At 38.5% G+C, this 26,979-nt stretch overlaps 1 protein-coding gene across 2 annotated transcripts in view; it reads left to right on the top strand.

Moving 5' to 3' along the window:
- UNC13C (unc-13 homolog C) overlaps positions 1-26,979 on the top strand; it is a 621,734-nt gene that overhangs the window by 239,828 nt on the left and 354,927 nt on the right. For both annotated transcript variants that reach the window (XM_065940669.1, XM_065940670.1), the window contains one exon: positions 4,661-4,880. In XM_065940669.1, the coding sequence (XP_065796741.1) occupies positions 4,661-4,880 (220 nt within the window). The remainder of the gene's footprint in view (positions 1-4,660; positions 4,881-26,979) is intronic.

Genomic DNA, 26,979 nt, shown 5'->3' with positions numbered 1-26,979 from the left:
GCACATGAAATATGCTTCAAAACAGAAAGCATACTTTTTCCCTAGAATGATCAAAATGTGATTGTTTTTAAGTATAGGAAAAGGATGGTTTGCATATTCCTATGAGGGAGTACGAAAAGAAAAATAGTACTTTATTAGTTAAGTCACTGGTTAACATGGGGGATGGGGGAGAGAAAAGGTATGTGGCAAATGGAGGCAGCCAAGCTTTGTTCCTGTTGTAAGTGTCAACAGTTGGTAGATTGGAATTTTGGTGGCCCCAAAACAAAGGTAATTGTTCTCGGTAGGAGGCTTGATTGCCTTATTTCTTGGACTCATTCTAATTTCCCCATATAGCTGTCAATAGGAAAGGCAGTTCCAGAGCCCTAATTTTTCAGGAAATGATTTAGTAGAGCAATTTGCTTTGAATTCCAGTTTCTCAGAGCAGGAATTTTTAACAAAATCTGTGTCTAAAATATGAGCATCTTCCCCTTTGTAGTCCATAGGTCATACTTAGTTACTAAGTCTTATCTGAGTGAAAGTGTTCCTTGTTCTCATTTCTACAGATCAAGGCACTGTTGAAACACAATAAAATTGCCTTATTTTCTGGAATCACTTCAGTAGTATAAAAGTAATGTTTATTATTTTTTACTTCTCTGCAAAAGCCTGATATCCTGGTTATAAATATAAAAATTACTGGAAGACTATGGGTCAACCATGCCTAACTTTGAAAGATTATGCTATATTTTATTTTAGTGCTTTTTCGGTTTATAAATTACTTTTGCAGTGACCATAGATTTTATTATTATCAGAACATACATTTTAGCTAATAATATTACATTGATTGTACAAGATTTGAAAAGTTTAGAAGCATTTAAAATAGATTAGTGGCAAGTCTCCCAAATCGCTGAATCCACTCTGTCCCTCAGTCCTAATTCCAGTAATTAGGATTCTGCTTGTTCTTTGAACCATCTTCTCCATATGTCTGGTTCCTTGTTTACCTAGGCCAGAGACCCTCTCTTGATAACATAATTCCCAGTTCCCATCCTTTCACATCAGCTAGCATCCTATTAGCTGCACCAAGTCATCTTTCTATCTACTCTGAGTGCTTGTATGCATGGGTATATATGTGTATATATTTTATCTTCCTGTTAATCCAATTCTTAATCCAAGGTAAGTGGCAGACTTTCATTTCCCATGGCTCATTTTAGGGTTTTCCTTTATTTTCTTCTCTCTTGTTTTTATTCAGTGCCCCATATCCTAAGTTTTCACCTTATTCCACAAAAGCTATGTCCTTGTAATCTTATTTTATCTGCTCTTATTTTGCTGCTAAAAATACACTGTTTTCCTCAGTATACCATATTCCCCCGAGATGATCATATTGGATGTATTTTTCCATGCTTTCCTTAGCTATTGATTTCCTGAATTTCTATACTGACCATCATTCTATCTGATGCTTTGCTGGAATAAGAAATATGTTCATAAACCATTTATTTTAGAGTGATTTTCAGCTTTAGTAAACACATGCCCATATCCCCCAAATCAAGAATGAAAAACCCATATTATCATTTTCTTGAGACTAGGGACATATACTCTCTCCCTCTAGTGAATTATCTTATGTTTTTGTCTGGCTTCTATTGCTTTCAAATGTTATGGTTTATTTTAATGCCCTATTCAATTGATTTTTCAGGTGCTGTCTGATAAATTTTCCATGTTTCTTCTTTTTTGAAATTAGCTTCTCTTCTCATGAAATGTACCATGCCTCTTTAACCAAACCAAAACAAACATTTCAATTTCAATGAAACCTTCTCAGCTGTCTGTCAAAACTGTCTTTCACTTATTTTCCTTCAACATGTGTAATATTTTAGCACGTGTTCCTTATATTAATACTCTTACTACAGCCTAAAGATTTAGAGAACTGACTGTATATCCCTTGAATTCAATAAAAAGAAAATGGACATGGGGATTAGATAAAATGTGTTAATCATTAAATTTAAATTATGTGGATAAATTCATATTAAAAAACAACTGTTTGCCTAACTCTAGGCTTCCCTGATAGATCAGTTGGTAAAGAATCTGCCTGCAATGCAGGACACCTCGGTTCTAGGCTACCCACTCCAGTATTCTTGGGCTTCCTTTGTGGTTCAGCTGGTAAAGAATCTGCCCAACTCTGCTTTCTAAGTTAATATGTATCTCTCTCTTTCCTTGTGTTCAGTAGCAGACTCTGTTCTTTTCATACCCAGTGTTCCAGTTAGAATTGTTGTTTTTTTCCCCCTATTAAGACAACAAATTATGCAGTTGCAAATATCGCTGAACTCCATTCTTGTTTGTTTGTTTTTTAGCTAAACCAACAATTCTGTACTGTGCACACACACACATCACACAGTCCCCCAGGCCCTCAGCTCAGTTAGAACATAAAACTGTCTATGTAGAACTAATGGTATATCTCTTATGCCAAGAATCATTCAGTTCACTTCAATGATATTGAATATCACTCTGCTAGACAGTAAAGGGGAAGCAAAGATGAATAATACATGCTTCTAATTCTAATAGAACTCTTAACAGTTCTTTTCAAGACATGACATCTTCATTACAGAATGAAACCAAGAGATTTATTGACTCAGATTATCTTTATTGAAAAGTGATGGATCCACTTGTTCTATGTAAACCCTAACAAAGGTTTCCCCTACTTGAGAAGTTCCCATATTTTGAACACACTTTTGGTCTGTAGACTCACTTGAAATGTAAAGAACTTTGTTCAGACCCTCATTGAGTAGCAAGACTGGATCTTGTTTTTCAAAAGATAGAAACATTTTTAGTGAAGATTAGCTTCCTGGTAGGGAAACTCCTTTTACCATTACCAGGGATATTCTGGGGAAACACCTGGTGAGGGGAATTACTGATAAAAGGAAAAGTGCTGTTTCTATACTTCGAAATTGAAGAATAATAGAAAGGTAGCCATTTCAACACTGTGGGAAGATACTCTGAAATGAGATTTAAGGATGATTAATGAAAAACACAAGCACTTCCCTCCTAGTGTTGCTTATCAGCTAGACTCCTACAGGATTTATGTAAACAACTATTCATCAGGCATCAGGTGGTTGTGGGGATTGTAAATGTAACTTCAGAGAGTGCTGGTCTTTCTCCCCAGTGAGTCACCGGCAGAATGGGAAATGAGAAGCAAAGAGACTCATCTAAACAAATCTGCAGTGTGAGCACGCATACATTGTGTTTATTCAGTGTTCGAAGTCTATGGGCTTATTTGTTACTATCACACAGTTTGATCATCAGCACACAGTAGATGGGTAGAGCAGGAAACTGAGGATTAGAGAATTTAAGTCTCTCCATAGATGGAGACTCTTAAGTAGCACAAAGTTCATTTCATGCTATGAAAAGGTGTTGTACCCTAACACCCAGAGACAAGACAGCTCCTGCCTTCTGAAGCCCATTTCAACTGTCATGCGACAGAGCCTGTGCTCAGGAACTCAGGCCTCGGGGCTCCTTGTTCAGTGCTCACTTCACCAATGGCTTCCATGTACTGTTAAAAGTTATCTCCATTCAGTCATCTGTAAAGATGTGGATGGAGCTAGTGTCTGTTATCCAGAGTGCAGTCAGACAGAAAGAGGAAAACAAATATTGTATATTACTGCATATGCATGGAGTCTAGAAAAATGGTACAGATTAATGCATTTACAGGGCAGGAATAGAGATGGAGACATACAGAATGAACAAGTGGACATGGTGGGGAGAGGAGTGGAATTCATTGGGAGATTAGCACTGACATATGTATACACTACCATGTGTGAAATAGATAGCTAGTGGGAACCTACTGTGTAACAGAGGGAGCTCAGCTCTGTGATGACTTGAGGGGTGGGATGGGGTATTGAGGGGAACCAAAGAGGGAGGGGATACATGTGTATATACAGCTGGTTCACTTTACTATCCAGCAGAAACTAACACAACATTGAAAAGCAATTATATCCCAGTAAATTAAAAATATATATAGCTCCCTTTAAGGCAGTGAAAGCAGTTCCCTGTAGAAAGATCTACAGACCTATACTTCGGAATTGGGGAGGGTGTCATATTACAGAGGATGTCATGTCAGAAGCAGGGAAGTGAGGCCTGGTTAAGATACAAAAGAGGAGTGAGGGGTATTTGTAGAAGTTTAAAATCAGCATTGAGAAGACTTTCCATGACTTTATAATCTTACCAAGAACCAACTCAACTTAGACCAAGGATAGTAATATAAATTCCTTTTGACTTTTGAATTGATATTTCCTGAATATCTATCTCAAGCCATAGACTAGATTAGGCTCTGAGGATTGATCCAGCAGTGAGCATGATGTTCATTATCCTTGTGCTCATGAAGTAACAGGATAGAGGATGTAGTCTTTATTGAGAAACCAGAGCTCTGTGCTTCCATGAAAGAACCTCGCACAGCAGTGGAGGCCAATGTGAAAATGAGGGAGTTTCTGTATTCAAATTATTGAATTGGGCCCTGGAGCATTGAAGGAAGAATACTTGAGCAGAGTTACTGTGATGACTGCCATTACTTAAATCAATAATTAAAGAGTCCTCTCAAAATAGCATTTTCAGGAAAAAGTGATAACATGGTTTGTTTTATGTTGGACTTCTCCAGATCCATTGATGTACCTTACATTGGTAACTTCTCTCACCTTCCCAGAAAATACATGTCTTCAAGAAGACCCTACAGGCACTGATCTACCCCATGTCCTCCACCACACCGCACAACTTTGAAGTCTGGACGGCTACAACACCTACCTACTGTTACGAGTGTGAAGGGCTCCTATGGGGCATTGCCCGGCAAGGCATGAAGTGTTCGGAGTGTGGAGTGAAGTGCCATGAAAAGTGTCAGGACCTCCTGAATGCCGACTGTTTGCAGAGTGAGTACTCAGGTGAACGAACAGGTGTGCAGAGCTGGCCTCATCCTATGTGTTTTCAGCTCTTGCTAATTCTCAACAAATTGTATCCAGTCACACAAAGTTATACACACTGCCCATCAATCACCTAACTGACTTTGTTGACCCTGGCTCTGTCAGATTCCTCAGAATAACTACTTGGAGTTTAATGGCACTTGGCCCAAGTAGAAAATTTCAAAGTGACTTCCAATCTGTGTTCTTACTTTTATCTCATAATAGCCCCACATGGTCAGTGGGAACGTGTAAAGTCATGTTCCTCACACGGGTTTGATGCATCCCCAAAGTGACAGCAACTGGAATTCTTTTCCAAGCCTGCTTGACTTCTGCCTTCTGCAAGCAAGCCCCATGCTCTTCTGCAGCCCCTGTGCAGACCTTGAAATTGGGAGGTCGTGTATCTGAATGTCAAAGACGAATATAACTTACCAGATAGGTGACCTGGAAAAAGTTTTTCTAACTTTTCAGAGTTTCATTTTTCTTCCTTCAAATAAATAGGAATAATAAACTTTACCTTAGTGGTTTATTTTGAAGACTAAATGGGAAAGTTGCTGTTAAGAGCCTGGCACATAATAGATGCTCAGTGAATATTAATGGCCTCTCCACTCTTACATTTCTGAATAAGTACATGTCACTTTGACTTTTATGACAAGTTATCTTAGATTTTTCATTTCTGATAAAAGAAAACCCTTTATACTGGTACTTTAAATAATAAGTCCTGAAATGCCAAAACTCCAAAACACATATTATTAACGTTTAACTGCTGAAATGATTTGTCTGCTGACTTTAAATAACTAAAAAAGTAATGCTGAAGAACTCTATTTAAACATGGACTTTCATTTTCAAATGATGTGTTTTTCACATTTAATATCATCCCTTTTGTTTATTATTTATTTGAATATGCTCAGTGTAAGGTGCATGGGTTGCCTGAAATTGAGGGAAGACAGAGGAAAATGTCAAAATAGAGATTAAGTCATAAATGCTGGCATGGCTGGCTGTTGTAGTAACAGTTCACACACATTGTACACTTTCTTCTTCCTGATTAGTATTCTCCCTATACAACCAGATCAATTGAGACTGTTGATGGTAATGAATGTGTTTTTTAAAACAAAATAGTACTCCTTTAAAACATAAAATATATACTTAGGAATGAGTGCTTATGAGGAAGGGAAACTGACTCAGTATTACCCAGCCAATTTACCTGCAATATCCCATCCTACAATTACAATTTAGTCTACCTCTTTTAAAAGTGAATTGTGAACTAGTGTCTTAAGAAACAACACATTAGGGCAGTGATATTTTGAGAAAATAGGTAGGAAAAAATATTGCCGTATAGAAACTATGGCTTAGATCTCTTAAAGAAAAAAATGTAGGTCATACTTAAGAAATGAGCTCATTCTCCATGTCTTTCAAAGACAAGAGATGCCACCCACTCATAAGCTTTAGAAAAATTTTCATAATCTGTTTCCATTTCTTCAGATAGCATGCTTTATTTGGTAATGGTTAAATACATGTGACAAGCTTTTCATTGAAGTTATTCATTAAAATGTATGTAAATTGGAAGAATCAGAGACAGTACAAAAAAATGAAAGCACATGTGTATCCCCCAGGAAAGGGATATTTTCCTTAATAACTCCTTATATTTCCCTGAAACTTACATTCTCACACTGAATGGAAAGAGGTTTTGCTAATACAGGAATTCACCTTCACCACTTACCACAATAAATTTAAATCAATAAAATTTAAAGTTGTCCTAGCAAGCTAATGTTCAAAATTCTCCAAGCTAGGCTTCAATAGTACATGAACTGAGAACTACCAGATGTTCAAGCTGTATTTAGAAAAGGCAGAGCAACCAGATATCAAATTGTCAACATCTGTTGGATCATAGAAAAAGAAAGAGAATTCCAGAAAAACGTCTACTTCTGCTTTATTGACTATGCCAAAGCCTTTAAGTATGTGGATCACAACAAACTGTGGAAAATTCTTAAAGACGTGGAAATACCAGACCACCTTACCTGTGTCCTGAGAAATCTGTATGAAGGTCAAAAAACAGCAGTTAGAATTGGACATGGAACAACGGACTGGTTCCAAATTGGGAAAGGAGTATTCCAAGGCTGTATATTGTCACCCTGCTTATTTAACTTATATGCAGAGTACGTCATGAGAAATGCTGGCTGGATGAAGCATGAGGTAGAATCAAGATTGCCAGGAGAAATATTCATAACCTCAGATATGCAGATGATACCACCCTTATGACAGAAAGCAAAGAGGAACTAAAGAGCCTCGATGAAAATGAAACAGAATAGTGAAAAATCTGGCTTAAAACTCAACATTCAAAAAACTAAGATCATGGCATTTGGTCCCATCACTTCATGGCAACTAGATACGGAAACAATGGAAACAGTGATAGACTTTGTTTTCTTGGGCTCTAAAATCATCATAGATGGTGCCTTCAGTCATGAAATTAAAAGACCCTTACTCCTTGGAAGAAAAGCTATGACAAACCTATACAGTATATTAAAAAGCAGAGACCTTACTTTGCCTACAAAGGTTGGTCTAGTCAAAGATATGTTTTTTCAAGTAGTCATGTATGGATATGAGAGTTGGACCATAAAGAAAGCTGAGTGCCGAAGAATTGATGCTTTTGAACTGTGGTATTGAAGAAGACACTTGAGAGTCCCTTGGACTTCAAGGAGATCAAACCAGTGAACCCTAAAGGAAATAAACCCTGAATATTCATTGAAAGGACTGATACTGAAGCTGAAGCTCTAATACTTTGGCTACCTGATGCGAAGAACTGATTCAACTGAAAAAGACCCTGATGCTAGAAAAGGTTGAATGCAGGAGGAGAAGGAGACGAGGGAGGATGAGATGGTTGAATGGCATCACCCACTCAATGGACATCAGTTTGAGTGAGTTCTGAGAGTTGCTGATGGACAGGAAAGCCTGGCGCCTGGCGTGCTGCAGTCCATGGGGTTGCAAAGAGTAGGATACGACAGAGCAAATGTACTGAACTATAGAATTAGTGATATTTACTTAAAAACTTCTCTTTTCATTACTTTAAGCAAACAAGTTTTATGGTGGCACCTTGTTTGGAATACCTCCATGTGTGCCAAAATCAAAAGAGAATAAAAATTTAAAGAAGTGAGAGTTGGAAAGCATAGCTAATGCATTCTCCTGTAAACATAGGAGGTTCTTCAATTTCCTTCTCAAAATTATCATTCAATTTGTTTGAATACCCACAGAGAAAATTTAACAGTATGGCAGGCAATTTGTATTAGAAAATTCTAGCTTATAAATTAAAATTTGAACCAGTTTTAGCAACTGGTTCAAAATAACCTCTAGTAACTTCTATTCTTTTAAGCCAAATCTTACCTTTGAAGAAAATATTTAATAAATTGTCTCCTGTCTTGTTTAATAGTTTTACAAGATAATCATTTTTAGATTTCTAGAACCCTCATTATTTTGCTAATTCTTTTTTGAAAATGTTGCTGTCTGTCAATATACATACACACATACACAGAATAAAACAAAAGGAAGCAAAAAGTCTATATTTGGGTCTGACCAATGACCAATTCACAATAAAGGACATTTAAAGTTACTTCATTTGAGTTTGGTATTTCAGTCTTATGGAATATTGGGTCTGTGACTTACACACTTGCAGTCAAGTGAAGTTAGAGCAGGTGATAAGCCCACCCACCATTGCAGTACCTCCACGCATGTTCAGAGATTCATGGAAATGTCAAATGAGTTCCCCAAACAGCCTCATCTCAGTTCATGTCTGGCTGATTTTATTTGGAAGTTCTACACTTCACTGCCTTCCTGGCCCAAGGCTACCATCCATGTGAAGTAGAAGATAGAAACAGAGAATAGCAAAGAGAAACAGAGAAATGCTTGAGAGAAGAGCACTGACCTGTCATAACCCTGTTTGCTCCAGGCCAGTAGGAGTGACCAGATTTCATCTACTTTTTCTTAAATTAACTCATTTCTGTCCTGTTACTTGAAAATACAGTTACTGTTTTTTGGAAACAGCATTTGGTGATAGAAGAATTGAAATGCAGCTAATGGAGAAGTAGTTTCTCACCCTGAAGGATATTAAAAAAAAAAACAACTTTACAATGTTGTTTTGGTTTCTGCCATACAATAATGCAAATGAGCCATAATTATACATATATCCCCTCCATCTTGAGCCTGCCTTTCCTCCCCTCATTCCACCTCTCTAGGTCATCACAGAGTGCCAGACGGGCCTCCTTATGTTATACAGTAACTTCTCACCAGCTATCTGTTTTGCACACAGAAGTGTATATATGTTGATGCTACTTTCTCCATTTGTCTCCCTCTTTCTCTCCCCCACTGTATCCTCAAGTCAGTTCTCTATGTCTGCATCTCTTTCCTTCCCTACAAATAGGTTCATCAACACCACTTTTCTAGAATCCATATATATGCATTAATATACAATATTTGTTTTTATTTTTTTTAATTTATTTATTTTAATTGGAGGCTAATTGCTTTACAGTATTGTAGTGGTTTTTGCCATACATTGACATGAATCAGCCATGGGTGACATGTGTTCCTCATCCTGAACCCCCCTCCCAACTCCCTCTCCATCACATCCCTCAGGGTCATCCCAGTGCACCAGCCCTGAGCACCCTGCATGCATTGAACCTGGACTAGAAATCTATTTCACATATGATAATATACATGTTTCAGTGCTATTCTCTCAAATCGTACCACCCTCACCTTCTCCCACAGAGTCCAAAAGATTGTTCTTTACATCTATGTCTCTTTTGCTGTCTCGCATATAGGGTTATTGTTACCATCTTTCTAAATTCCATATATACGCATTAATATACTGTATTGATGTTTGTCCTTCTGACTTACTTCGCTCTGTGTAATTTGCTCCAGTTTCATCCACCTCATTAGAACTGATTCAAATGCATTCTTTTTAATAGCTGAGTAATATTCCATTGTGTACATGTACCACAGCTTTTCTTATCCATTAGTCTGCTGATGGACGTCTAGGTTGTTCCCATGTTCTGGCTGTTGTAAACAGTGCTGTGATGAACATTGGGGTACACATGTCTCCTTCAATTCTGGTTTCCTCATTGTGTATGCCCAGCAGTGGGATTGCTGGGTTTTATTTCCAGTTTTTTAAGGAATCTCCACACTGTTCTCCATAGCGGCTGTACTAGTTTGCATTCCCACCAACAGTGTAAGAGGGTTCCCTTTCTCTGCACCCTCTCCAGCATTTATTGTTCATAGACTTTTTCAATTTTTACATTTTTAAAAATTTATTTATTTTAATTAGAGGATAATTACTTTACAGTATTTTAGTGGTTTTGCCATAAATTGACATGAATCAGCCATAGGTGTACATGTGTTCCCCATCCTGAACCCCACTCCCACCTCCTTCCCTATCCCATCCCTCTGGGTCATCCCAGTGCACCAGCCCTGAGCATCCTGTCTCATGCACCAAACCTGGACTGGCGATCTGTTTCACATATGATAATATACATGTTTCAGTGCTATTCTCTCAAATCATCCCATCCTCACCTTCTCCCACAGAGTCCAAAAGTCTGTTCTATACACCTGTGTCTCTTTTGCTGTCTCGCATAAAAGGTTATTGTTACCATCTTTCTAACTTCCATATATATGTGTTAGTATACTGCATTGGTGTTTTTCTTTCTGGCTTACGTCACTCTGTATAATGGGCTCCAGTTTCATCCACCTCATTAGAGCTGATTCAAATGCATTCTTTTTAATGGCTGAGTAATATTCCATGGTGTATATGTACCACAGCTTCCTTATCCATTCATCTGCTGACGGACATCTAAGTTGCTTCCATGTGCTGTAAACAGTGCTGTGATGAACATTGGGTTACACGTGTCTCCTTCAATTCTGGTTTCCTCGATGTGTATGCCCAGGAGTGGGATTGCTAGGTCATATGGCAGTTCTGTTTCCAGTTTCTTGAGGAATCTCCACACTGTTCTGCATAGTGGCTACACTAGTTTGCATTCCTACCAACAGTGTAAGAGGGTTCCCTTTCCTCCACACCCTCTTCAGCACTTATTGTTTGTAGACTTTTGGATAGCAGCCATTCTGACTAGCATGAGATGGTACCTTATTGTGGTTTTGATTTGCATTTCTCTGATAATGAGTGATGTTGAACACCTTTTCATGTGTTTGATAGCCATCTGTATGTCTTCTTTGGAGAAATGTCTGTTTAGTTCTTTGGCCCATTTTTTGATTGGGTCATTTACTTTTCTGGAATTGAGCTGCAGGAGTTGCTTATATATTTTTGAGATTAATTCTTTGTCAGTTGCTTTGTTTGCTATTATTTTCTCCCATTCTGAAGGTTGTCTTTTCACCTTGCTAATAGTTTCCTTTGTTTGTGCAAAAGCTTTTAAGTTTAATTAGGTTCCATTTGTTTATCTTGGCTTTTATTTCCATTACTCTGGGAGGTGGATCATAGAGACATAGAGGGTCCTGCTGTGATTTATGTAGGAGAGTGTTTTGCCTATGTTTTCCTCTAGAAGTTTTATAGTTTCTGGTCTTACATTTAGATCTTTAACCCATTTTGAGTTTATTTTTGTGTATGGTGTTAGAAAGTGTTCTAGATTCATTCTTTTACAAGTGGTTGACCAGTTTTCCCAGCACCACTGGTTAAAGAGATTGTCTTTTCTCCATTGTATATTCTTGCCTCCTTTATCAAAGATAAGGTGTCCATAGGTGTGTGGATTTATCTCTGGGCTTTCTATTTTGTTCCATTAATCTATGTTTCTGAATTTGTGCCAGTACCATACTGTCTTGATGACTGTAGCTTTGTAGTGTAGACTGAAGTCAGGCAGGTTGATTCCTCCAGTTCCATTCTTCTTTCTCAAGATAGCTTTGGCTACTCAAAGTTTTTGTATTTCCATACAAATTGTGAAATTATTTGTTCTAGTTCTCTGAAAAATATGGTTGGTAGCTTGATATGAATTTCATTGAATCTATAGATTGCTTTGGGTAGTATACTCATTTTCACTATATTGATTCTTCCAACCCTTGAACATGGTATATTTCTCTATCTTTTGTGTCCTCTCTGATTTCTTTCATCAGTGTTTTATAGTTTTCTATATATAGGTCTTTTGTTTCTTTGACTTCAGTTCAGTCGCTCAGTCGTGTCTGACTCTTTGTGACCCAATGAATCGAGCACACTAGGCCTCCCTGTCCATCACCAACTCCTGGAGTTTACTCAAACTCAGGTCCATTGAGTTGGTGATGCCATCCAGCCATCTCATCCTCCATTATCCCCTTCTCCTCCTGCCCCCATTCCCTCCCAGCATCAGGGTCTTTTCCAATGAGTCAACTCTTTGCATGAGGTGGCCAAAGTATTGGAGTTTCAGCTTCAACATCAGTCCTTACAAAGAACACCCAGGATTGATCTCCTTTAGGATGGACTGGTTGGATCTCCTTGCAGTCCAAAGACTCTCAAGAGTCTTCTCCAACACCACAGTTCAAAAGCATCAATTCTTTGGCCCTCAGCTTTCTTTACAGTCCCACTCTCATCCATACATGACCACTGGAAAAACCATAGCCTTGACTAGACGGACCTTTGTTGGCAAAGTAATGTTTCTGCTTTTTAATATGCTGTCTAGGTTGGTCATAAGTAGATATATTCCTAAGTATTCTGTTCTTTTCGTTGCAATGGTGAATGGACTTGTTTCCTAAATTTCTCTTTCTGTTTTCTCATTGTTAGTGTATAGGAATGCAAGGGATTTCTGTATGTTAATTTTATATCCTGCAACTTTACTATATTCATTGATTAGCTCCTGTAATTTTCTGGTGAAGTCTTTAGAGTTTTATGTAGAGGATCATGTCATCTGCAAACAGAGTTTTACTTCCTTTTCTTCCAATCTGGATTCCTTTTATTTCTTTTTCTGCTCTGATTGCTGTGGCCAAAACTTCCAAAACTATGTTGTATAGTAGTGGTGAGAGTGGGCACACTTGTCTTGTTCCTGACTTTAGGGGAAATGCTTTCAGTGTTTCACCACTGAGGATAATGTTTGCTGTTGGTTTGTCATATATAGCTTTTAATATTTTGAGGTATGTTCCTTCTATTCCTGCTTTCTGGAGGGTTTTTATCATAAATGGATGTTAAATTTTGTCAAAGGCTTTCTCTGCATCTATTAAGATAATCGTATAGTTTTTATCTTTCAATTTGTTAATGTGGTGTATTACATTGATTGATTTGCAGATATTAAAGAATCCTTGCATCCCTGGGATAAAGCCCACTTGATCATGATACATGATCTTTTTAATATGTTGTTGGATTCTGTTTGCTAGAATTTTGTTAAGGATTTTTGCATCTATGTTCATCAGTGATATTGGCCTGTAGTTTTCTTTTTTGGTGGCATCTTTGTCTGGTTTTGGTATTAGGGTGACGATGACCTCACGGGATGAGCTTGGAGGTTCACCCTCTTCTGCAATTTTCTGGAAGAGTTTGAGTAGGATAGGTGTTAGCTCTTTAAATGTTTGGCAGATTTCAGCTGTGGAGCCATCTGGTCCTGGGCTTTTGTTTGCTGGAAGATTTCTGATCACAGTTTCGATTTCTGTTCTTGTGATGGATCTGTTAAGGTTTTCTTTTTTTTCCTGGTTCAGTTTTGGAAAGTTATATTTTTCTAAGAATTTGTCCATTTCTTCCAAATTGTCCATTTTATTGGCATATAGTTGCTGATAGTAGTCTCTTATGATCCTTTGTATTTCTGTGTGTTGTGATTTCTCCATTTTCATTTCTAATTTTGTTGATTTTATTCTTCTCCCTTTTTTTCTTGATGAGACTGGCTAATGGTTTGTCTGTTTTATTTATCTTCTCAAAGAACCAGCTTTTCACTTTATTGATTTTTGCTATGGTCTCCTTTGTTTCTTTTTTCATTTATTTCTGCCCTAATTTTTATGATTTCTTTCCTTCTACTAACCCTGGGGTCTTTATTTCTTCTTTCTAGTTGCTTTAGGTGTAGAGTTAGGTTATTTATTTGATTTTTCTCTTGTTTCTTGAGGTAAGCTTGTATTGCTATGAACCTTCCTGTTAGCACTGCTTTTACTGAATCCCATAGGTTTTGGGTTGTTGTGTTTTCATTTTCATTCATTTCTATGCATATTTTGATTTCTTTTTAAATTTCTTCTGTGATTTGTTGACTATTCAGAAGCGTGTTGTTTAGCCTCCATATGTTTGTATTTTTAATAGTTTTTTTCCCTGTTCAGTTCCGTTTAGTTGCTCAGTCGTGTCTGACTCTTTACGACCCCATGAATCGCAGCACACCAGGCCTCCCTGTCCATCACACACTCCCGGAGTTTACTCAAACTCATGCCCATTGAGTCGGTGATGCCATCCAGCCATCTCATCCTCTGTCATCCCCTTCTCCTCCTGCCCCCAATCCCTCCCAGCATCAGGGTCTTTTCCAGTGAGTCAACTCTTCTTATGAGGTGGCCAATATATTGGAGTTTCAGCTTCAGCATCAGTCCTTCCAATGAACACCCAGGACTGATCTCCTTTAGGATGGACTGGTTGGATCTCCTTGCAGTCCAAGGGACTCTCAAGAGTCTTCTCCAACACCACAGTTCAAAAACATCAATTTTTCGGTGCTCAACTTTCTTCACAGTCCAACTCTCACATCCCTACATAACCAGTGGAAAAACCATATCCTTAACCAGATGGACCTTTGTTGGCAAAGTAATGTCTCTGCTTTTTAATATGCTATCTAGGTTGGTCATAACTTTCCTTCCAAGGAGTAAGCGTCTTAATTTCATGGCTGCAGTCACATCTGCAGTGATTTTGGAGCCCCTAAAAATGAAATCTGACACTGTTTCCACTGTTTCCTCATCTGTTTCCCATGAGGTGATGGGACTAGATGCCATGATCTTAGTTTTCTGAACGTTAAGCTTTAAGCCAACTTTTTCACTCTCCTCTTTCACTTTCATCAAGAGGCTTTTTAGTTCCTCTTCACTTTCTGCCATAAGGGTGGTGTCATCTGCTATAATTGACATCTAATGTTACCACATTGTGTTCAGAAAAGATGCTTGAAATGATTTCAATTTTTTTGAATTTACCAAGGCTAGATTTATGACCCAGGGTGTGATCTATCCTGGAGAAGGTTCTGTGTGCACTTGAGAAAAAGGTGAAATTCATCGTTTTGGGGTGAAATGTCCTATAGATATCAATTAAGTCTAACCAGTCTATTGTATCATTTAAAGTTTGTGTTTCTTTGCTAATTTTCTGTTTAGTTGATCTATCCATAGGTGTGAGTGGGGTATTAAATTCTCCCACTATTACTGTGTTACTGTTAATTTCCCCTTTAATTCTTGTTAGCATTTGCCTTACATATGTGGTGCTCCTATGTTGGGTGCATATATATATATTTTTTTCCATTTATTTTTATTAGTTGGAGGCTAATTACTTCACAGCATTGCAGTGGGTTTTGTCATACATTGACATGAATCAGTCATGGAGTTACACGTATTCCCCATCCCGATCCCCCCTCCCACCTCCCTCTCCACCCGAGTCCTCTGGGTCTTCCCAGTGCACCAGGCCCGAGCACTTGTCTCATGCATCCCACCTGGGCTGGTGATCTGTTTCAGTATAGATAATATACATGCTGTTCTCTCGAAACATCCCACCCTCACCTTCTCCCACAGAGTCCAAAAGTCTGTTCTTTACTTCTGTGCCTCTCTTTCTGTTTTGCATATAGGGTTATCATTACCATCTTTCTAAATTCCATATATATGTGTTAGTATGCTGTAATGTTCTTTATCTTTCTGGCTTACTTCACTCTGTATAAGGGGCTCCAGTTTCATCCATCTCATTAGAACTGATTCAAATGAATTCTTTCTAACGGCTGAGTAATATTCCATGGTGTATATGTACCACAGCTTCGTTATCCATTCATCTGCTGATGGGCATCTAGGTTGCTTCCATGTCCTGGCTATTATAAACAGTGCTGTGATGAACATTGGGGTGCACGTGTCTCTTTCATATCTGGTTTCCTCGGTGTGTATGCCCAGAAGTGGGATTGCTGGGTCATATGGCAGTTCTATTTCCAATTTTTAAAGAAATTTCCACACTGTTCTTCATAGTGGTTGTACTAGTTTGCATTCCCACCAACAGTGTAAGAGGGTTCCCTTTTCTCCACACCCTCTCCAGCATTTATTGCTTGTAGACTTTTGGATAGCAGCCATCCTGACTGGCGTGTAATGGTACCTCATTGTGGTTTTGATTTGCATTTCTCTGATAATGAGTGATGTTGAGCATCTTTTCATGTGTTTGTTAGCCATCTGTATGTCTTCTTTGGAGAAATGTCTGTTTAGTTCTTTGGCCCATTTTTTGATTGGGTCATTTATTTTTCCAGAATTGAGCTTCAGGAGTTGCTTGTATATTTTTGAGATGAATCCTTTGTCTGTTTCTTCATTTGCTATTATTTTCTTCCAATCTGAGGGCTGTCTTTTCACCTTACTTATAGTTTCCTTTGTTGTGCAAAAGCTTTTAAGTTTCATTAGGTCCCATTTGTTTATTTTTGCTTGTATTTCCAATATTCTGGGAGGTGGGTCATAGAGGATCCGGCTGTGATTTATGTTGGAGAGTGTTTTGCCTATGTTCTCCTCTAGAAACTTTATAGTTTCTGGTCTTACATTTAAATCTCTAATCCATTTTGAGTTTATTTTTGTGTATGGTGTTAGAAAGTGTTCTAGTTTCATTCTTTTAGCAAGTGTTTGACCAGTTTTCCCAGCACCACTTGTTAAAGAGGTTGTCTTTTTTCCATTGTATATCCTTGCCTCCTTTGTCGAAGATAAAGGTGCATGTATATTTATAATTGTTATATCTTCTTCTTTGATTGATCCTTTTATCATTATGTAGTGTCCTTCTTTGTCTCTTTTCATGGCCTTTATTTCAAAGTCAATTTTATCTGATATGAGCATTGCTACTCCTGATTTCTTTTGGTCTCCATTTGTGTGTGATATCTTTTTCCAGCCCTTCACTTTCAATCTGTAGACAGCATATATAGTGATCCTGATTTTGTATCCATTCAGCCAGACTTTTTCTTTTGGTTGGGGCATTCAACCCATTTACATTTAAGGTAATTATTGATAAGTATGATCCCGTTGTCATTTACTTTGTTGTTTTGGGTTCCAGTTTATACACCTTTTCTGTTTCCTGTCTAGAGAAGATCCTTTAGCATTTGTTGAAAAGCTGGTTTGCTGGTGCTGAATTCTGTCAGCTTTTGCTTGTCTGTAAAGCTTTTTATTTCTCCTTCATATTTGAATGAGGTCCTTGCTGGGTACAATAATCTGGGTTGTAGGTTTTTCTCTTTCATCACTTTAAGTATGTCCTGCCATTCCCTTCTGGCTTGAAGAGTTTCTATTGAAAGATCAGCTGTTTTCCTTATAAGAATCCCCTTCTGTGTTATTTGTTGTTTTTCCCTTGCTGCTTTTAATATTTGATCTTCATTAATTTTATTAATATGTATCTTGGGGTGTTTTACCTTGGGTTTATCCTGTTTCAGACTCTCTGGGTTTCTTGCACTTGGGTAGCTATGTCCTTTCCCATTTTAGGGAAGTTTTCAACTATTATCTCCTCAAGTATTTTCTCATAGCCTTTCTTTTTGTCTTCTTCTGGGACTCCTATGATTCGAATGTTGGGGCATTTAACATTGTCCCAGAGGTTTCTGAGGTTGTCCTCATTTCTTTTAATTCTTTTTTTCCCCTCTGTGCTTCATTTATTTCCACCATTCTATCTTCCTCCTCACTTATCCTATCTTCTGCGTCAGGTATTCTACTTTTGGTTCCCTCCAGAGTGTTTTTGATCTCAGCTATTGCATTATTCATTATTGATTGACTCTTTTTTTTACTTCTTCTAGGTCCTTGTTAAACATTTCTTGCATCTTCTCAATCTTTGTCTCCAGGCTATTTATCTGTAACTCCATTTTGTTTTCAAGATTTTGGATCATTTTTACCATCATTATTCTGAATTCTTTTTCAGGTAGACTCCCTATCTGCTCCTCTTTTGTTTGGCTTGGTGGGCATTTATCATGTTCCATTACCTGCTGACTATTTCTCTGGCTTTTCATCTTGTTTAGGTTGCTGTTTTGGGGTGGCCTTTCTGTATGCTGGAAGTTTGTGGTTGATCTTTATTGTGGAGGTTTCTCCCTGTGGGTGGGGTTGGGTGAGTGGCTAGTCAAGATTTCCTGGTTAGGGAGGCTTGCTTTGGTGTTCTGGCTGGTGGAGCTGGCCTCCTCTCTGGAGTGCAATGAAGTGTCCAGTAGTGAGTTTTGAGTTGTCTATGGGTTTGATGTGACTTTGGGCTGCTTGTATTTTAATGCTCAGGGTTATGTCCGTGAGTTGTAGAATTAGCTTGGTATGTCTTGCTCTGAAACTTGTTGGCTCTTGGGTGGAGCTTGGTTTCAGTGTAGGTATGGAGGCTTTTGGGTGAGCTCTTTTCAATTAATGTTCCCTGGAGTCAGGAGTTTTCTGGTGTTCTCAAGTTTTGGGTTTAAGCCTCCTGCCTTTGGCTTTCAGTCTTATTCTTACAGTAGCCTCAAGACTTATCCATACTGCACCTATGATAAAACATTTAGATTAATGGTGAAAAGATTCTCCACAGTGAGGGACACCCATAGAGGTTCACAGAGTTACATGGAAAAGAGAAGAGGGAAGAGGGAGATAGAAGTGACCAGGAGGAGAAGAGGGGGAATCAAAAGGGGAGAGAGCAATCTAGCCAGTAATCAATCCCTTGTGCTCTCCACAGTCTGGAACACTCAGAGAGGTTCATGGAGTTACATAGAGAAGAGAAGAAGGAGGAAGGAGATAGAGGTGACCAGGAGGAGAAGAGGGGGAGTCAAAGGAAGAGAGACAGATCTAGCCAGTAATCTGTTCCCTAAGTGTTCTCCACAGCCCGGAACACCCAAAGAGATTCACAGAGCTGGGTAGAGAAGAGAAGGGTAGCGAGGAAATAGAGGTGACCTGGGGGATAAAAAAGAGGGTCAAAAGGGGAGAGAGCAATCAAACCAGTAATCACACTCCTAAGTAAAAATGGGTACTGAAGATTGGATTCTTAAAGGTACAAAATTGATAACAAATACCAAAAAGCAAAGATTAACAATCTAGAGGTTAGACTCTCAAAAATACAATATTCAAAAAAAAAATCACAAAAACTATAAAAATATATATATATGGAATTTGCTTTAAAAATGGGATCTTTTTTTGTAAGGTAATAGTAGGCTATAAAAATGAAAATTAAAGGAGTAATAAAAAACTTAAAAAAATTTTTTTAATTAAAAAATGATAATAGTAAAATGTATCTAGGAATTTCTCTGGACCTGTTGAGGGCAGTGTGGGGTCAGTTCAGTTTCAGATAGTTTCTTGTTCCAGCTTACACTTCTTCTCAAGGTCTATAGGCCCCTTTCAATGTAGTCAGTGCTAACTACAGGGTTTTAATCTGTTGCCCCTGTCACTTCCAAAGCGGTTTCCTCTTCTTTATTTTGGCTTCCTCTGTTTGCAAGTCTCTTCAGTATCTAACTTAGGCCCTGACACAAGGGGGTGAAGGTTGTCACTTATTTAGGCTCATTTGTTCAGTTGTGCTGCGGGGAGGGAGGAACACTGCAAACAAATGTCACTGGTGTGTGTGGGGAGTGCTCGCAGTGTCTGGGCCACGCTGGGTTTGCCCCCGCTCACACATGTGTGCTTTCTCAGTCTATACTGCTCAGGCTCCAGGTTGCTCTGCAGGGGAACTGTCTTAAGTGGGCCCTGGGTTTCGTGCACTTCCCAGGTCTAAGTTGCTTAGGTTCAGGTTCTCAGGTACTCCACAAAAGCACAGACTTGGTTGGGCCTGTGGTTTGTGCCCTTCCCAGGTCCAAGCAGCGCAGGCGACCAGGTGTTTGGTGAGCACACCCTCCCCAGCTGGGCGGTGTGTCTTATCGCCTCACTGGTCCCAGCCCCTTGGTTTCCTGGGTGCACAGCAGGAGCACCGTCTCAGGTGTGCCATGTGTCTCCTCTAGGGAGCTTATCTCTGACTGCGGCCCTCCTGACCAATGTCAACCCTCCAGGATCCCAGGAAGACTTGGTTAGCAACTGGGAACCTGCTCACAGTTTGTTGGAGGATGCCATCTCTGGGGCGGAGATTGCCCCTCTTTCTGGCTCTGGCTGTCAACTGCCTGCCTCTCTGCCTCCAGCGGGGGGAGGGGCCGGCCTGCAGCCAGTTAGCTCTCCCCTGGTTTTCACTTGGTCCTTTGTTCTGTGAGCAGGCCAGGTGTTGCCTTATAGCTTTTCTCGGGAAAGTTCTCTCTCTCTTTTCTTCCCCCCCTCTCTGGCTATCCCACAGTTTGGGTTGCTGTCTCACATTAACTCCCTCAGATTGTCCTCAGGACATTCAGCCCTGGTCCTTACCCTAAGCATGCAGCCCCTGTCTCCCTCTTCAGCCCCCGCTCGCTGCTGGTGGATGCGAGCTTCTGGACTGCTTCTCCCCTGGGAGTTGCGGTTAGGTGCATAATCTGTGTTTTTTGTTTTTTCTCCCAGTTATGTTGCCCTCTGAGATTCCAAAACTCCCCAAAGACCTGCCTGTTTCCTGGTGTTTGGAAACTTATCCTCCTTCACAACTCCCTCCCCGGGATGGGTCTCTGTCCCTAACTCTTTTTGTCTCTCTTTTTATCTTTTATATCTTGTCCTGCCTCATTTCAAAGAGAATGGGCTGCCATTCTGGGTGCCTGGTGTCCTCCGCCAGCATTCAGAAGTTGTTTTGTGGAATTTTCTACTTGTTTGTCTCTTCCTGATTTTCTTCACTCTGTATAACAGGCTCTAGGTTCATTCACCTCTCTAGAACTGACTCAAATTAGTTCTTTTTTATGGCTGAGTAATATTCCATTGTATATATATACCACATCTTCTTTACCCATTCATCTTTCAGTGGACATCAGGGTTGCTTCCATGTCCTGGCTATTGTAAATAGTGCTGCAGTGAACACTGGGATACATATATATATTTTTGGATTGTGATTTTCTTAGGCTATATGTCCAGTAGTGGAGTTGCTGGGTCATAGGCTAGATATTTTTCCTAGCTTTTTAAGGAATCTCCATACTGTTCTCCACAATGGTTGTATTAGTTTACATTCACACCAACAGTGTAGGAAGTTTCCCTTTTCTCTGAAGCCTCTCCAGCATTTATTGTTTGTAGATTATTTGATGATGGCAATTATGAATGATGTGAGGTGATATATTATTGTAGTTTTGATTTGCATTTCTGTCATAATGAGTGATGTTGAGCCTCTTTTTTATGTGTTTATTGGCCATTTGTATATCTTCTTTGGAGGAATGTCTGTTTAGGTTTTCTGCCCATTTTTTGATTGGGCTTTTTTTTTCTTGATATTGAGATGTAAGAGCCACTAATATATTCTGGAGATTAATCCTTTGTCAGTTGTTTCATTTGCAATTGTTTTCTTCCATTCTGAGTGTTGTCTTTTAATCTGTCTATTATTTCCTTTGCTGTACAAAAGCTTTTAAGTTTAATTAGGTCCCATTAGTTTATATTTGTTTTTATTTCTATTATTCTAGGAGGTGTCACCTCTAGGAGGTTACACCCTAAGGTGTAACCCATAAGGACCTTGTCCAAGCAGTTATGGTGGCAGTTTTAAACTAGGAAAACGTGAAAAAAAGAAGTGTATGTTGGTTGGGATGAGGTCGTATGTAGAGTGAGACACATGTAAAAGAGATTTCATGCAAGAAATATTTCCCTTGATTGCCTTTTTAGAAAAAAATAACTTCAAAATCAGAAAAATATGCAAGTAACCATGAAGCCTAACCCAGTTGGCCAGCACTTTCTTACACATCTCCAAAAAAGAAATCCCAGAGTCCCACTGAAAAAAGCATTCTACCTAGTTTTAGTTCCTAACTGGAAATTTCAAGTATCTGCATAAAAAGAGAAAGCATTTCATCAAGTGTTCAGGAAAGCAGCATCTTGTGAGATGTATTATTTTGTTCTGTGTTTCCCACTAACATTATGTTAAGCTTCTGTGCACTAATGCTTAGCCATTGTGACTTCATATCATTGACAAAATCTGGCTCGTGCATTCCTGTCTGCAAACTACTGATTTTTTGGGGGTGGGGTATTTGTGTTACCACATTTTCCAACCATGCTATCTTAAGACATATGTTATTTGTATAGGTTGAACAGCTACTGTGGGTACGAGCTTTATTCTGGGCTTTCAGATCTAGAAAAAAAAGTTATCAGTGTTGTCCCTGGGTTCAGACATATTTTCTACAACTTAGGTGCATAAATATGAACACATATCTTAGAAACTTTTTACATTTTGCTTTGTCAATAGCAATTATACAAAGTATGTTTACATAATCAGCACTTAAGAAGCTTTGTATTTGCTGCTTTAGGGTGGGGACCAGTCTTTGTTTCCCCATAATTTAGCACACGTGTAAGCACAGCTAACTGCGTAATAAATATTGGGAAGCAACAAATAAGGACATGAGAGCGCAATTAGAAATAGCATGAAATAGTTTAGAGATCATTCTTCCATTAAACCATAGATCATTAGGGGAGCCTTTGAGATCCATGAATTGGAAGAATCCAAGCTACTGATTTTACTTAGTGCAGACAGCTCAGTATCATATATAAAAAAAAAAAAAAAACAAGTGAATAACATAGGTAGGGTTACAACTAAGGTCTCTGAACTCCTAGCCTAATGATCTCTCCTAATTATAAAGAAATGTGCAAAATGGATCCCTAGAGGGGGAAATGGAAAGTTGTTGAATTTTATTTCTAGTGCTTTCCTCCTCTCTCTGTCTTTTAGACAATCTATGATGCCCAGACCTTGGCTTCCCAAGCCTTCCCTTCCAGATGACTCCCTAGGACTTCCCTCTATGGCCAACCCACCAAGCTCGAGGCTCACCCACTCTCTATCGTCTCTATCTACAGTCACAACATACTCACAATGCTGACTTTTCAATACTAACTAGGAAATGATTTGATAAGATAACTTGGATAAAAGTGGAATCAATAGTTAACTTACTTTAATACAGTGATCAGTTTCTTAATCCAAAGGAATAACCTCATAATGGATCATTTTCAGGGTATGTGGGGATACAAAAAGGGTGACTATACCTCACTTAATGTGACAGATGGAGAAGGCAATGGGAACCCATTCCAGTACTCTTGCCTGGAAAATCCCATGGATGGAGGAGCCTGGTAGGCTACAGTCCATGAGGTCTTGAAGAGTTGGACATAACTGAGTGCCTTCACTTTCACTTTTCACTTTCATGCATTGGAGAAGGAAATGGCAACCCACTCCAGTATTCTTGCCTGGAGAATCCCAGAGACGGAGAAGCCTGGTGGACTACTGTCTATGGGGTCGCACAGAGTCAGACACGACTGAAGCGACTTAGCAGCAGCAGCAATATGACAGAAATATTCTATATAACCTAAGAAAAAAGGCTGTCTATCTATATGTATCTTTTTGGAGTCCTGAGCTACTTGAGAAAGATCTGGCTTCTAATCCTGTCACTAGTAAGAGTTTCCTAAAACCTCTCTGAGCACCATTTTCCATATATGTGAAAAGGATTAATAATACCTCTCAATGCTCTCCAGTTAAAGATCACTAAGAACACTCCTGTGGTTTTAAAAGTTCAGTTTATTACCCATGGCTTTGATGGAGAATGCACACCAGGGTGAGCCACAGGGCATTTCAGTAAGAGAGGATTTAAAAAGAGAGGATTTCTCTGGCTCAGGTATTGCCTTATAGTGAGGACAATCCTGTTATTGTGTACATAAAAGAAAAAAATCTTATCTATAAGAAAACAGACAAGAGAGACTAATAGCTGAATTTAGTAAAGAAGCAGTAGTTACTCATATATGGAGGAGGATGTTTGGTATTTTGTGGTCACACAGTGACCTGGTTTTCAACCGTGCTTAGAAAAACTTACAGAGTGGTCTTATTTGTTTAAAGAGGGACCATGTGCAAGGTTGATGACCTGTGAGAATCCTTACACCCAGCTGGAGAGCAAGATTGCCTAGTGGTGAGCGCTGGGACAGCTTCCAGCCACAGTGTGAACCAGTTGTGTTAGCCAAATTTCTAGATGTCAGAGGCTATTTAAAAATAGAGAAAAAGAAAAAAAACTTTTTTGTTTAATTTTGTTTAATTTTTTGTTTCTATCCATTTTATTTCTTTCTCTTTTTGAAAAGGATTTGAAGTAATCTATGTAGCTAAGTGGCGAGACCAAAAAGTTCTGTCTTCTTCCTATCCCTTCCTTGCTCCCTTCTTTTTCTCTTACACAGTAAAAATGTTTTTTAAGTTGCCCCCTCTTTTTTTTTTTTTTAACAAGTTATTTGCTCCCGTAATCCCTATAGATAGATTTAGACTCTGAAATGATTCGGAAATCTCGAGAAAGCAAATATCTAAATAATGCTTAAGAGATGCAGTTTTGATATACAATTGTGAGAGTGCATTCCTGATTTTGTGAAGGATTTTGAGACGCAAATGTTTCTAAACTTCTAAGATTGCATTTACTAAAAATTGGATGATGGAATTTGGTGGGTTTGGTCTAGTGGAGAGGGCAGGAATGGTTGCTTCTGTTTGTTTGGAGCTGTAGGTTTGATGACAGTGAAGTCACTTTGTAGAAGGTGGCAGTTCCTGGAAAGGGGGCTCCCAGCCCACATTCCCCACCTCCAGGGGTGGGAGATGATGCTAGGCTGGATCTGTGCTCCTCCAGTTACCCTCTTGTTAAACATCAGTCCTTTGTTGTGTGGGAGAAATCATGTGGAGTGTGTGACTTTGATCTTACAAGAAAAAGGAGGTGGCTGACTTAAAGACGTGGGAGTCGCGAAGTTGTTCCTTGAAAGATTGAAGGCATGGTAAAAGAGGAGGATTAAGATTATCTGGTTGTAAAAACAGCTAAAGGGAAAGAGTAGGAAATGCCAGCTACATGCCCACCTATGTGATTTCAAGGGAGAGGAAAGCAGGGACAACAAAAGCAGGTCCACCTACACAATTTTACTGGTAAAGACAGTAAAAGCAGTAAAGTTTATCAGATTAGACACTCTTAGGAAGACACATGGCTCAGTATCAGATCCTAAGTGCAGGGTTATTAACCACTTGCAATCTCTGGATTCATCAGCTTCAAATGCAGGTAAAGGGTTAATGGGTGTTAATAATAAATTTCTGTTAACATTCTTGTTATCATTATTCTTTTCTGCAGTCTCTTTGAACTCTGTTGTCATTGAACTCCGATCTAGTGAACAGTTAATAGAGCATTTAGCCTTGGCAGATGCTGAGCATGACACTGTCTAGGGCAAAATTTTCAAGGAGTTGCTTCATGGGGCAAGTGAAGTGCAAAACCCTAAAATTTCTTATTAATGTGAAATTCTTTAATAAATGCTATACCCACACCTTTGTCCTGAAATCCCTGTGCTTATTCAATTATTAGTATTGAAACTATATCAATATCTCATTTAATCCTTGCAGTAACCCTGTAAAGGAAAACAGTAATATTATTTCCTTCTTTTTCTCAGATGACAAAACTAAAGCTTACAGGAAGAATTAACTAGCCCAAGTTCAGATCATAAGGAGCAAATCAGAATTTAAATAGAAGGCTGACTCCTTCTGTAACCACAGCACCATGAGCGCTATGCTCTTTGGTCTTATTTAAAAGTAGTTTTCTTGATTTACTTTTTTCACTGGTATTTGGACTTATGCATTTGCTTTGTTATTAAATGTGTGAAATACATATGCCAACCAAATTCTGCTTTTATAATGGTGGGCACAGATTTGTCTTCTGAAAATTCTAAATCTGAAGCTAAGAGCCCAGTGTATTTTGTCTTTTCATAAGATATGACAAAGCATGTCTGAAATTTTACATAGCAACTCATTCTTGTTTCTTCCAATATTTTTGGCCTTATGGTCACAGTGTGCAAAAAGTTTATAGCACATTAAATTAAACCCAGGGCCAAATTGAATACCCAAATATAGTAATTGTTTTCTTTTAGATTCCCCCAATAAACATTTTATCTTTATTGAGTGTTTCTTATTTTCCAAGCAGTGTACTAGATACTTGGAATACAAATAACTGAAGTTGGCTTTAAAGACTAGTATGTAGAGGACGTGTGTATATAAAATCAATACTGTATATAAAATCTGTATATAAAATCAATACTGACAGAAGTAGTCACATCAGTGTTGATTGAGAAATATTGAAGAATTCTGTGAGGCAGTTGCTTGAAATCGGCCATGTTAGGAATATTTATAGCACAGAAATCTGCAAATGCTATAAATCAAGTTTGGCTTTTGTTGTTTTGCTTTTTTCCATGGGGGAGGGAAGAAAATGTGACCACTGAATTTAGAAAGCCAGGATTTCTTTTAAAGAAAAGATAATATCATATGCTGAGAGTGGAGAGTAATGGAGAGTGAAAATGTTTTAGAACAGCTGTTGAAAGAATAGGAAAGAGAAGAGACTGGGGCCAAGGTGGGATGATGCATTTGCCACATATAGATATAGATAATTATTTGAAAGGAAAACTGAAATTATAAATTACCATATAAAATGATGAAACTGTTACTTTCATATGCAATTTAGATGCTTTGGGTAATGAATAAAAATGAAAGAAAAATGACGGTTTCTAACTAATTAGCTTTATTCCATTAAATTAGGCTTAAGGGCATCATGTGAGATAAGCCTGCCTCTGTCTAAGGTTGAATTCCCTTGCAGTCTTCTGCATAATTGCATTTTCTGATCTGTCAATTAAGTGTTTTTAAAAGTAACAAATATGAGTTCCATTTGGATAATGTATTACACTTTACAAAGTGCTTTTATTATGTAATATCTCCTTTGATCTTTATTGTTGATCTCTGGTTGACTTATTACTGTATTTCAGTGAAGCTGCTAGATCTTCTACCACATACATTGAAGGAAGACTCCTATATATACAAATCTGTTTATCTCTGATAACTTTGAGATAAACATAATAAGCCCAAAGGAAAATAATAAACCAAAGAGCTGGAAATTTATTTAAGAAATAGTTTCATTAGAAAAATAAGATGAAATATGTG

This window comes from Muntiacus reevesi, chromosome 7 (assembly GCF_963930625.1).
Source record: "Muntiacus reevesi chromosome 7, mMunRee1.1, whole genome shotgun sequence".
NCBI classification, from domain to species: Eukaryota; Metazoa; Chordata; class Mammalia; order Artiodactyla; family Cervidae; genus Muntiacus; species Muntiacus reevesi.
The sequence above is the reverse complement of the archived record's forward strand: the minus strand, read 5'-3'. Positions and strand labels throughout refer to the sequence as shown.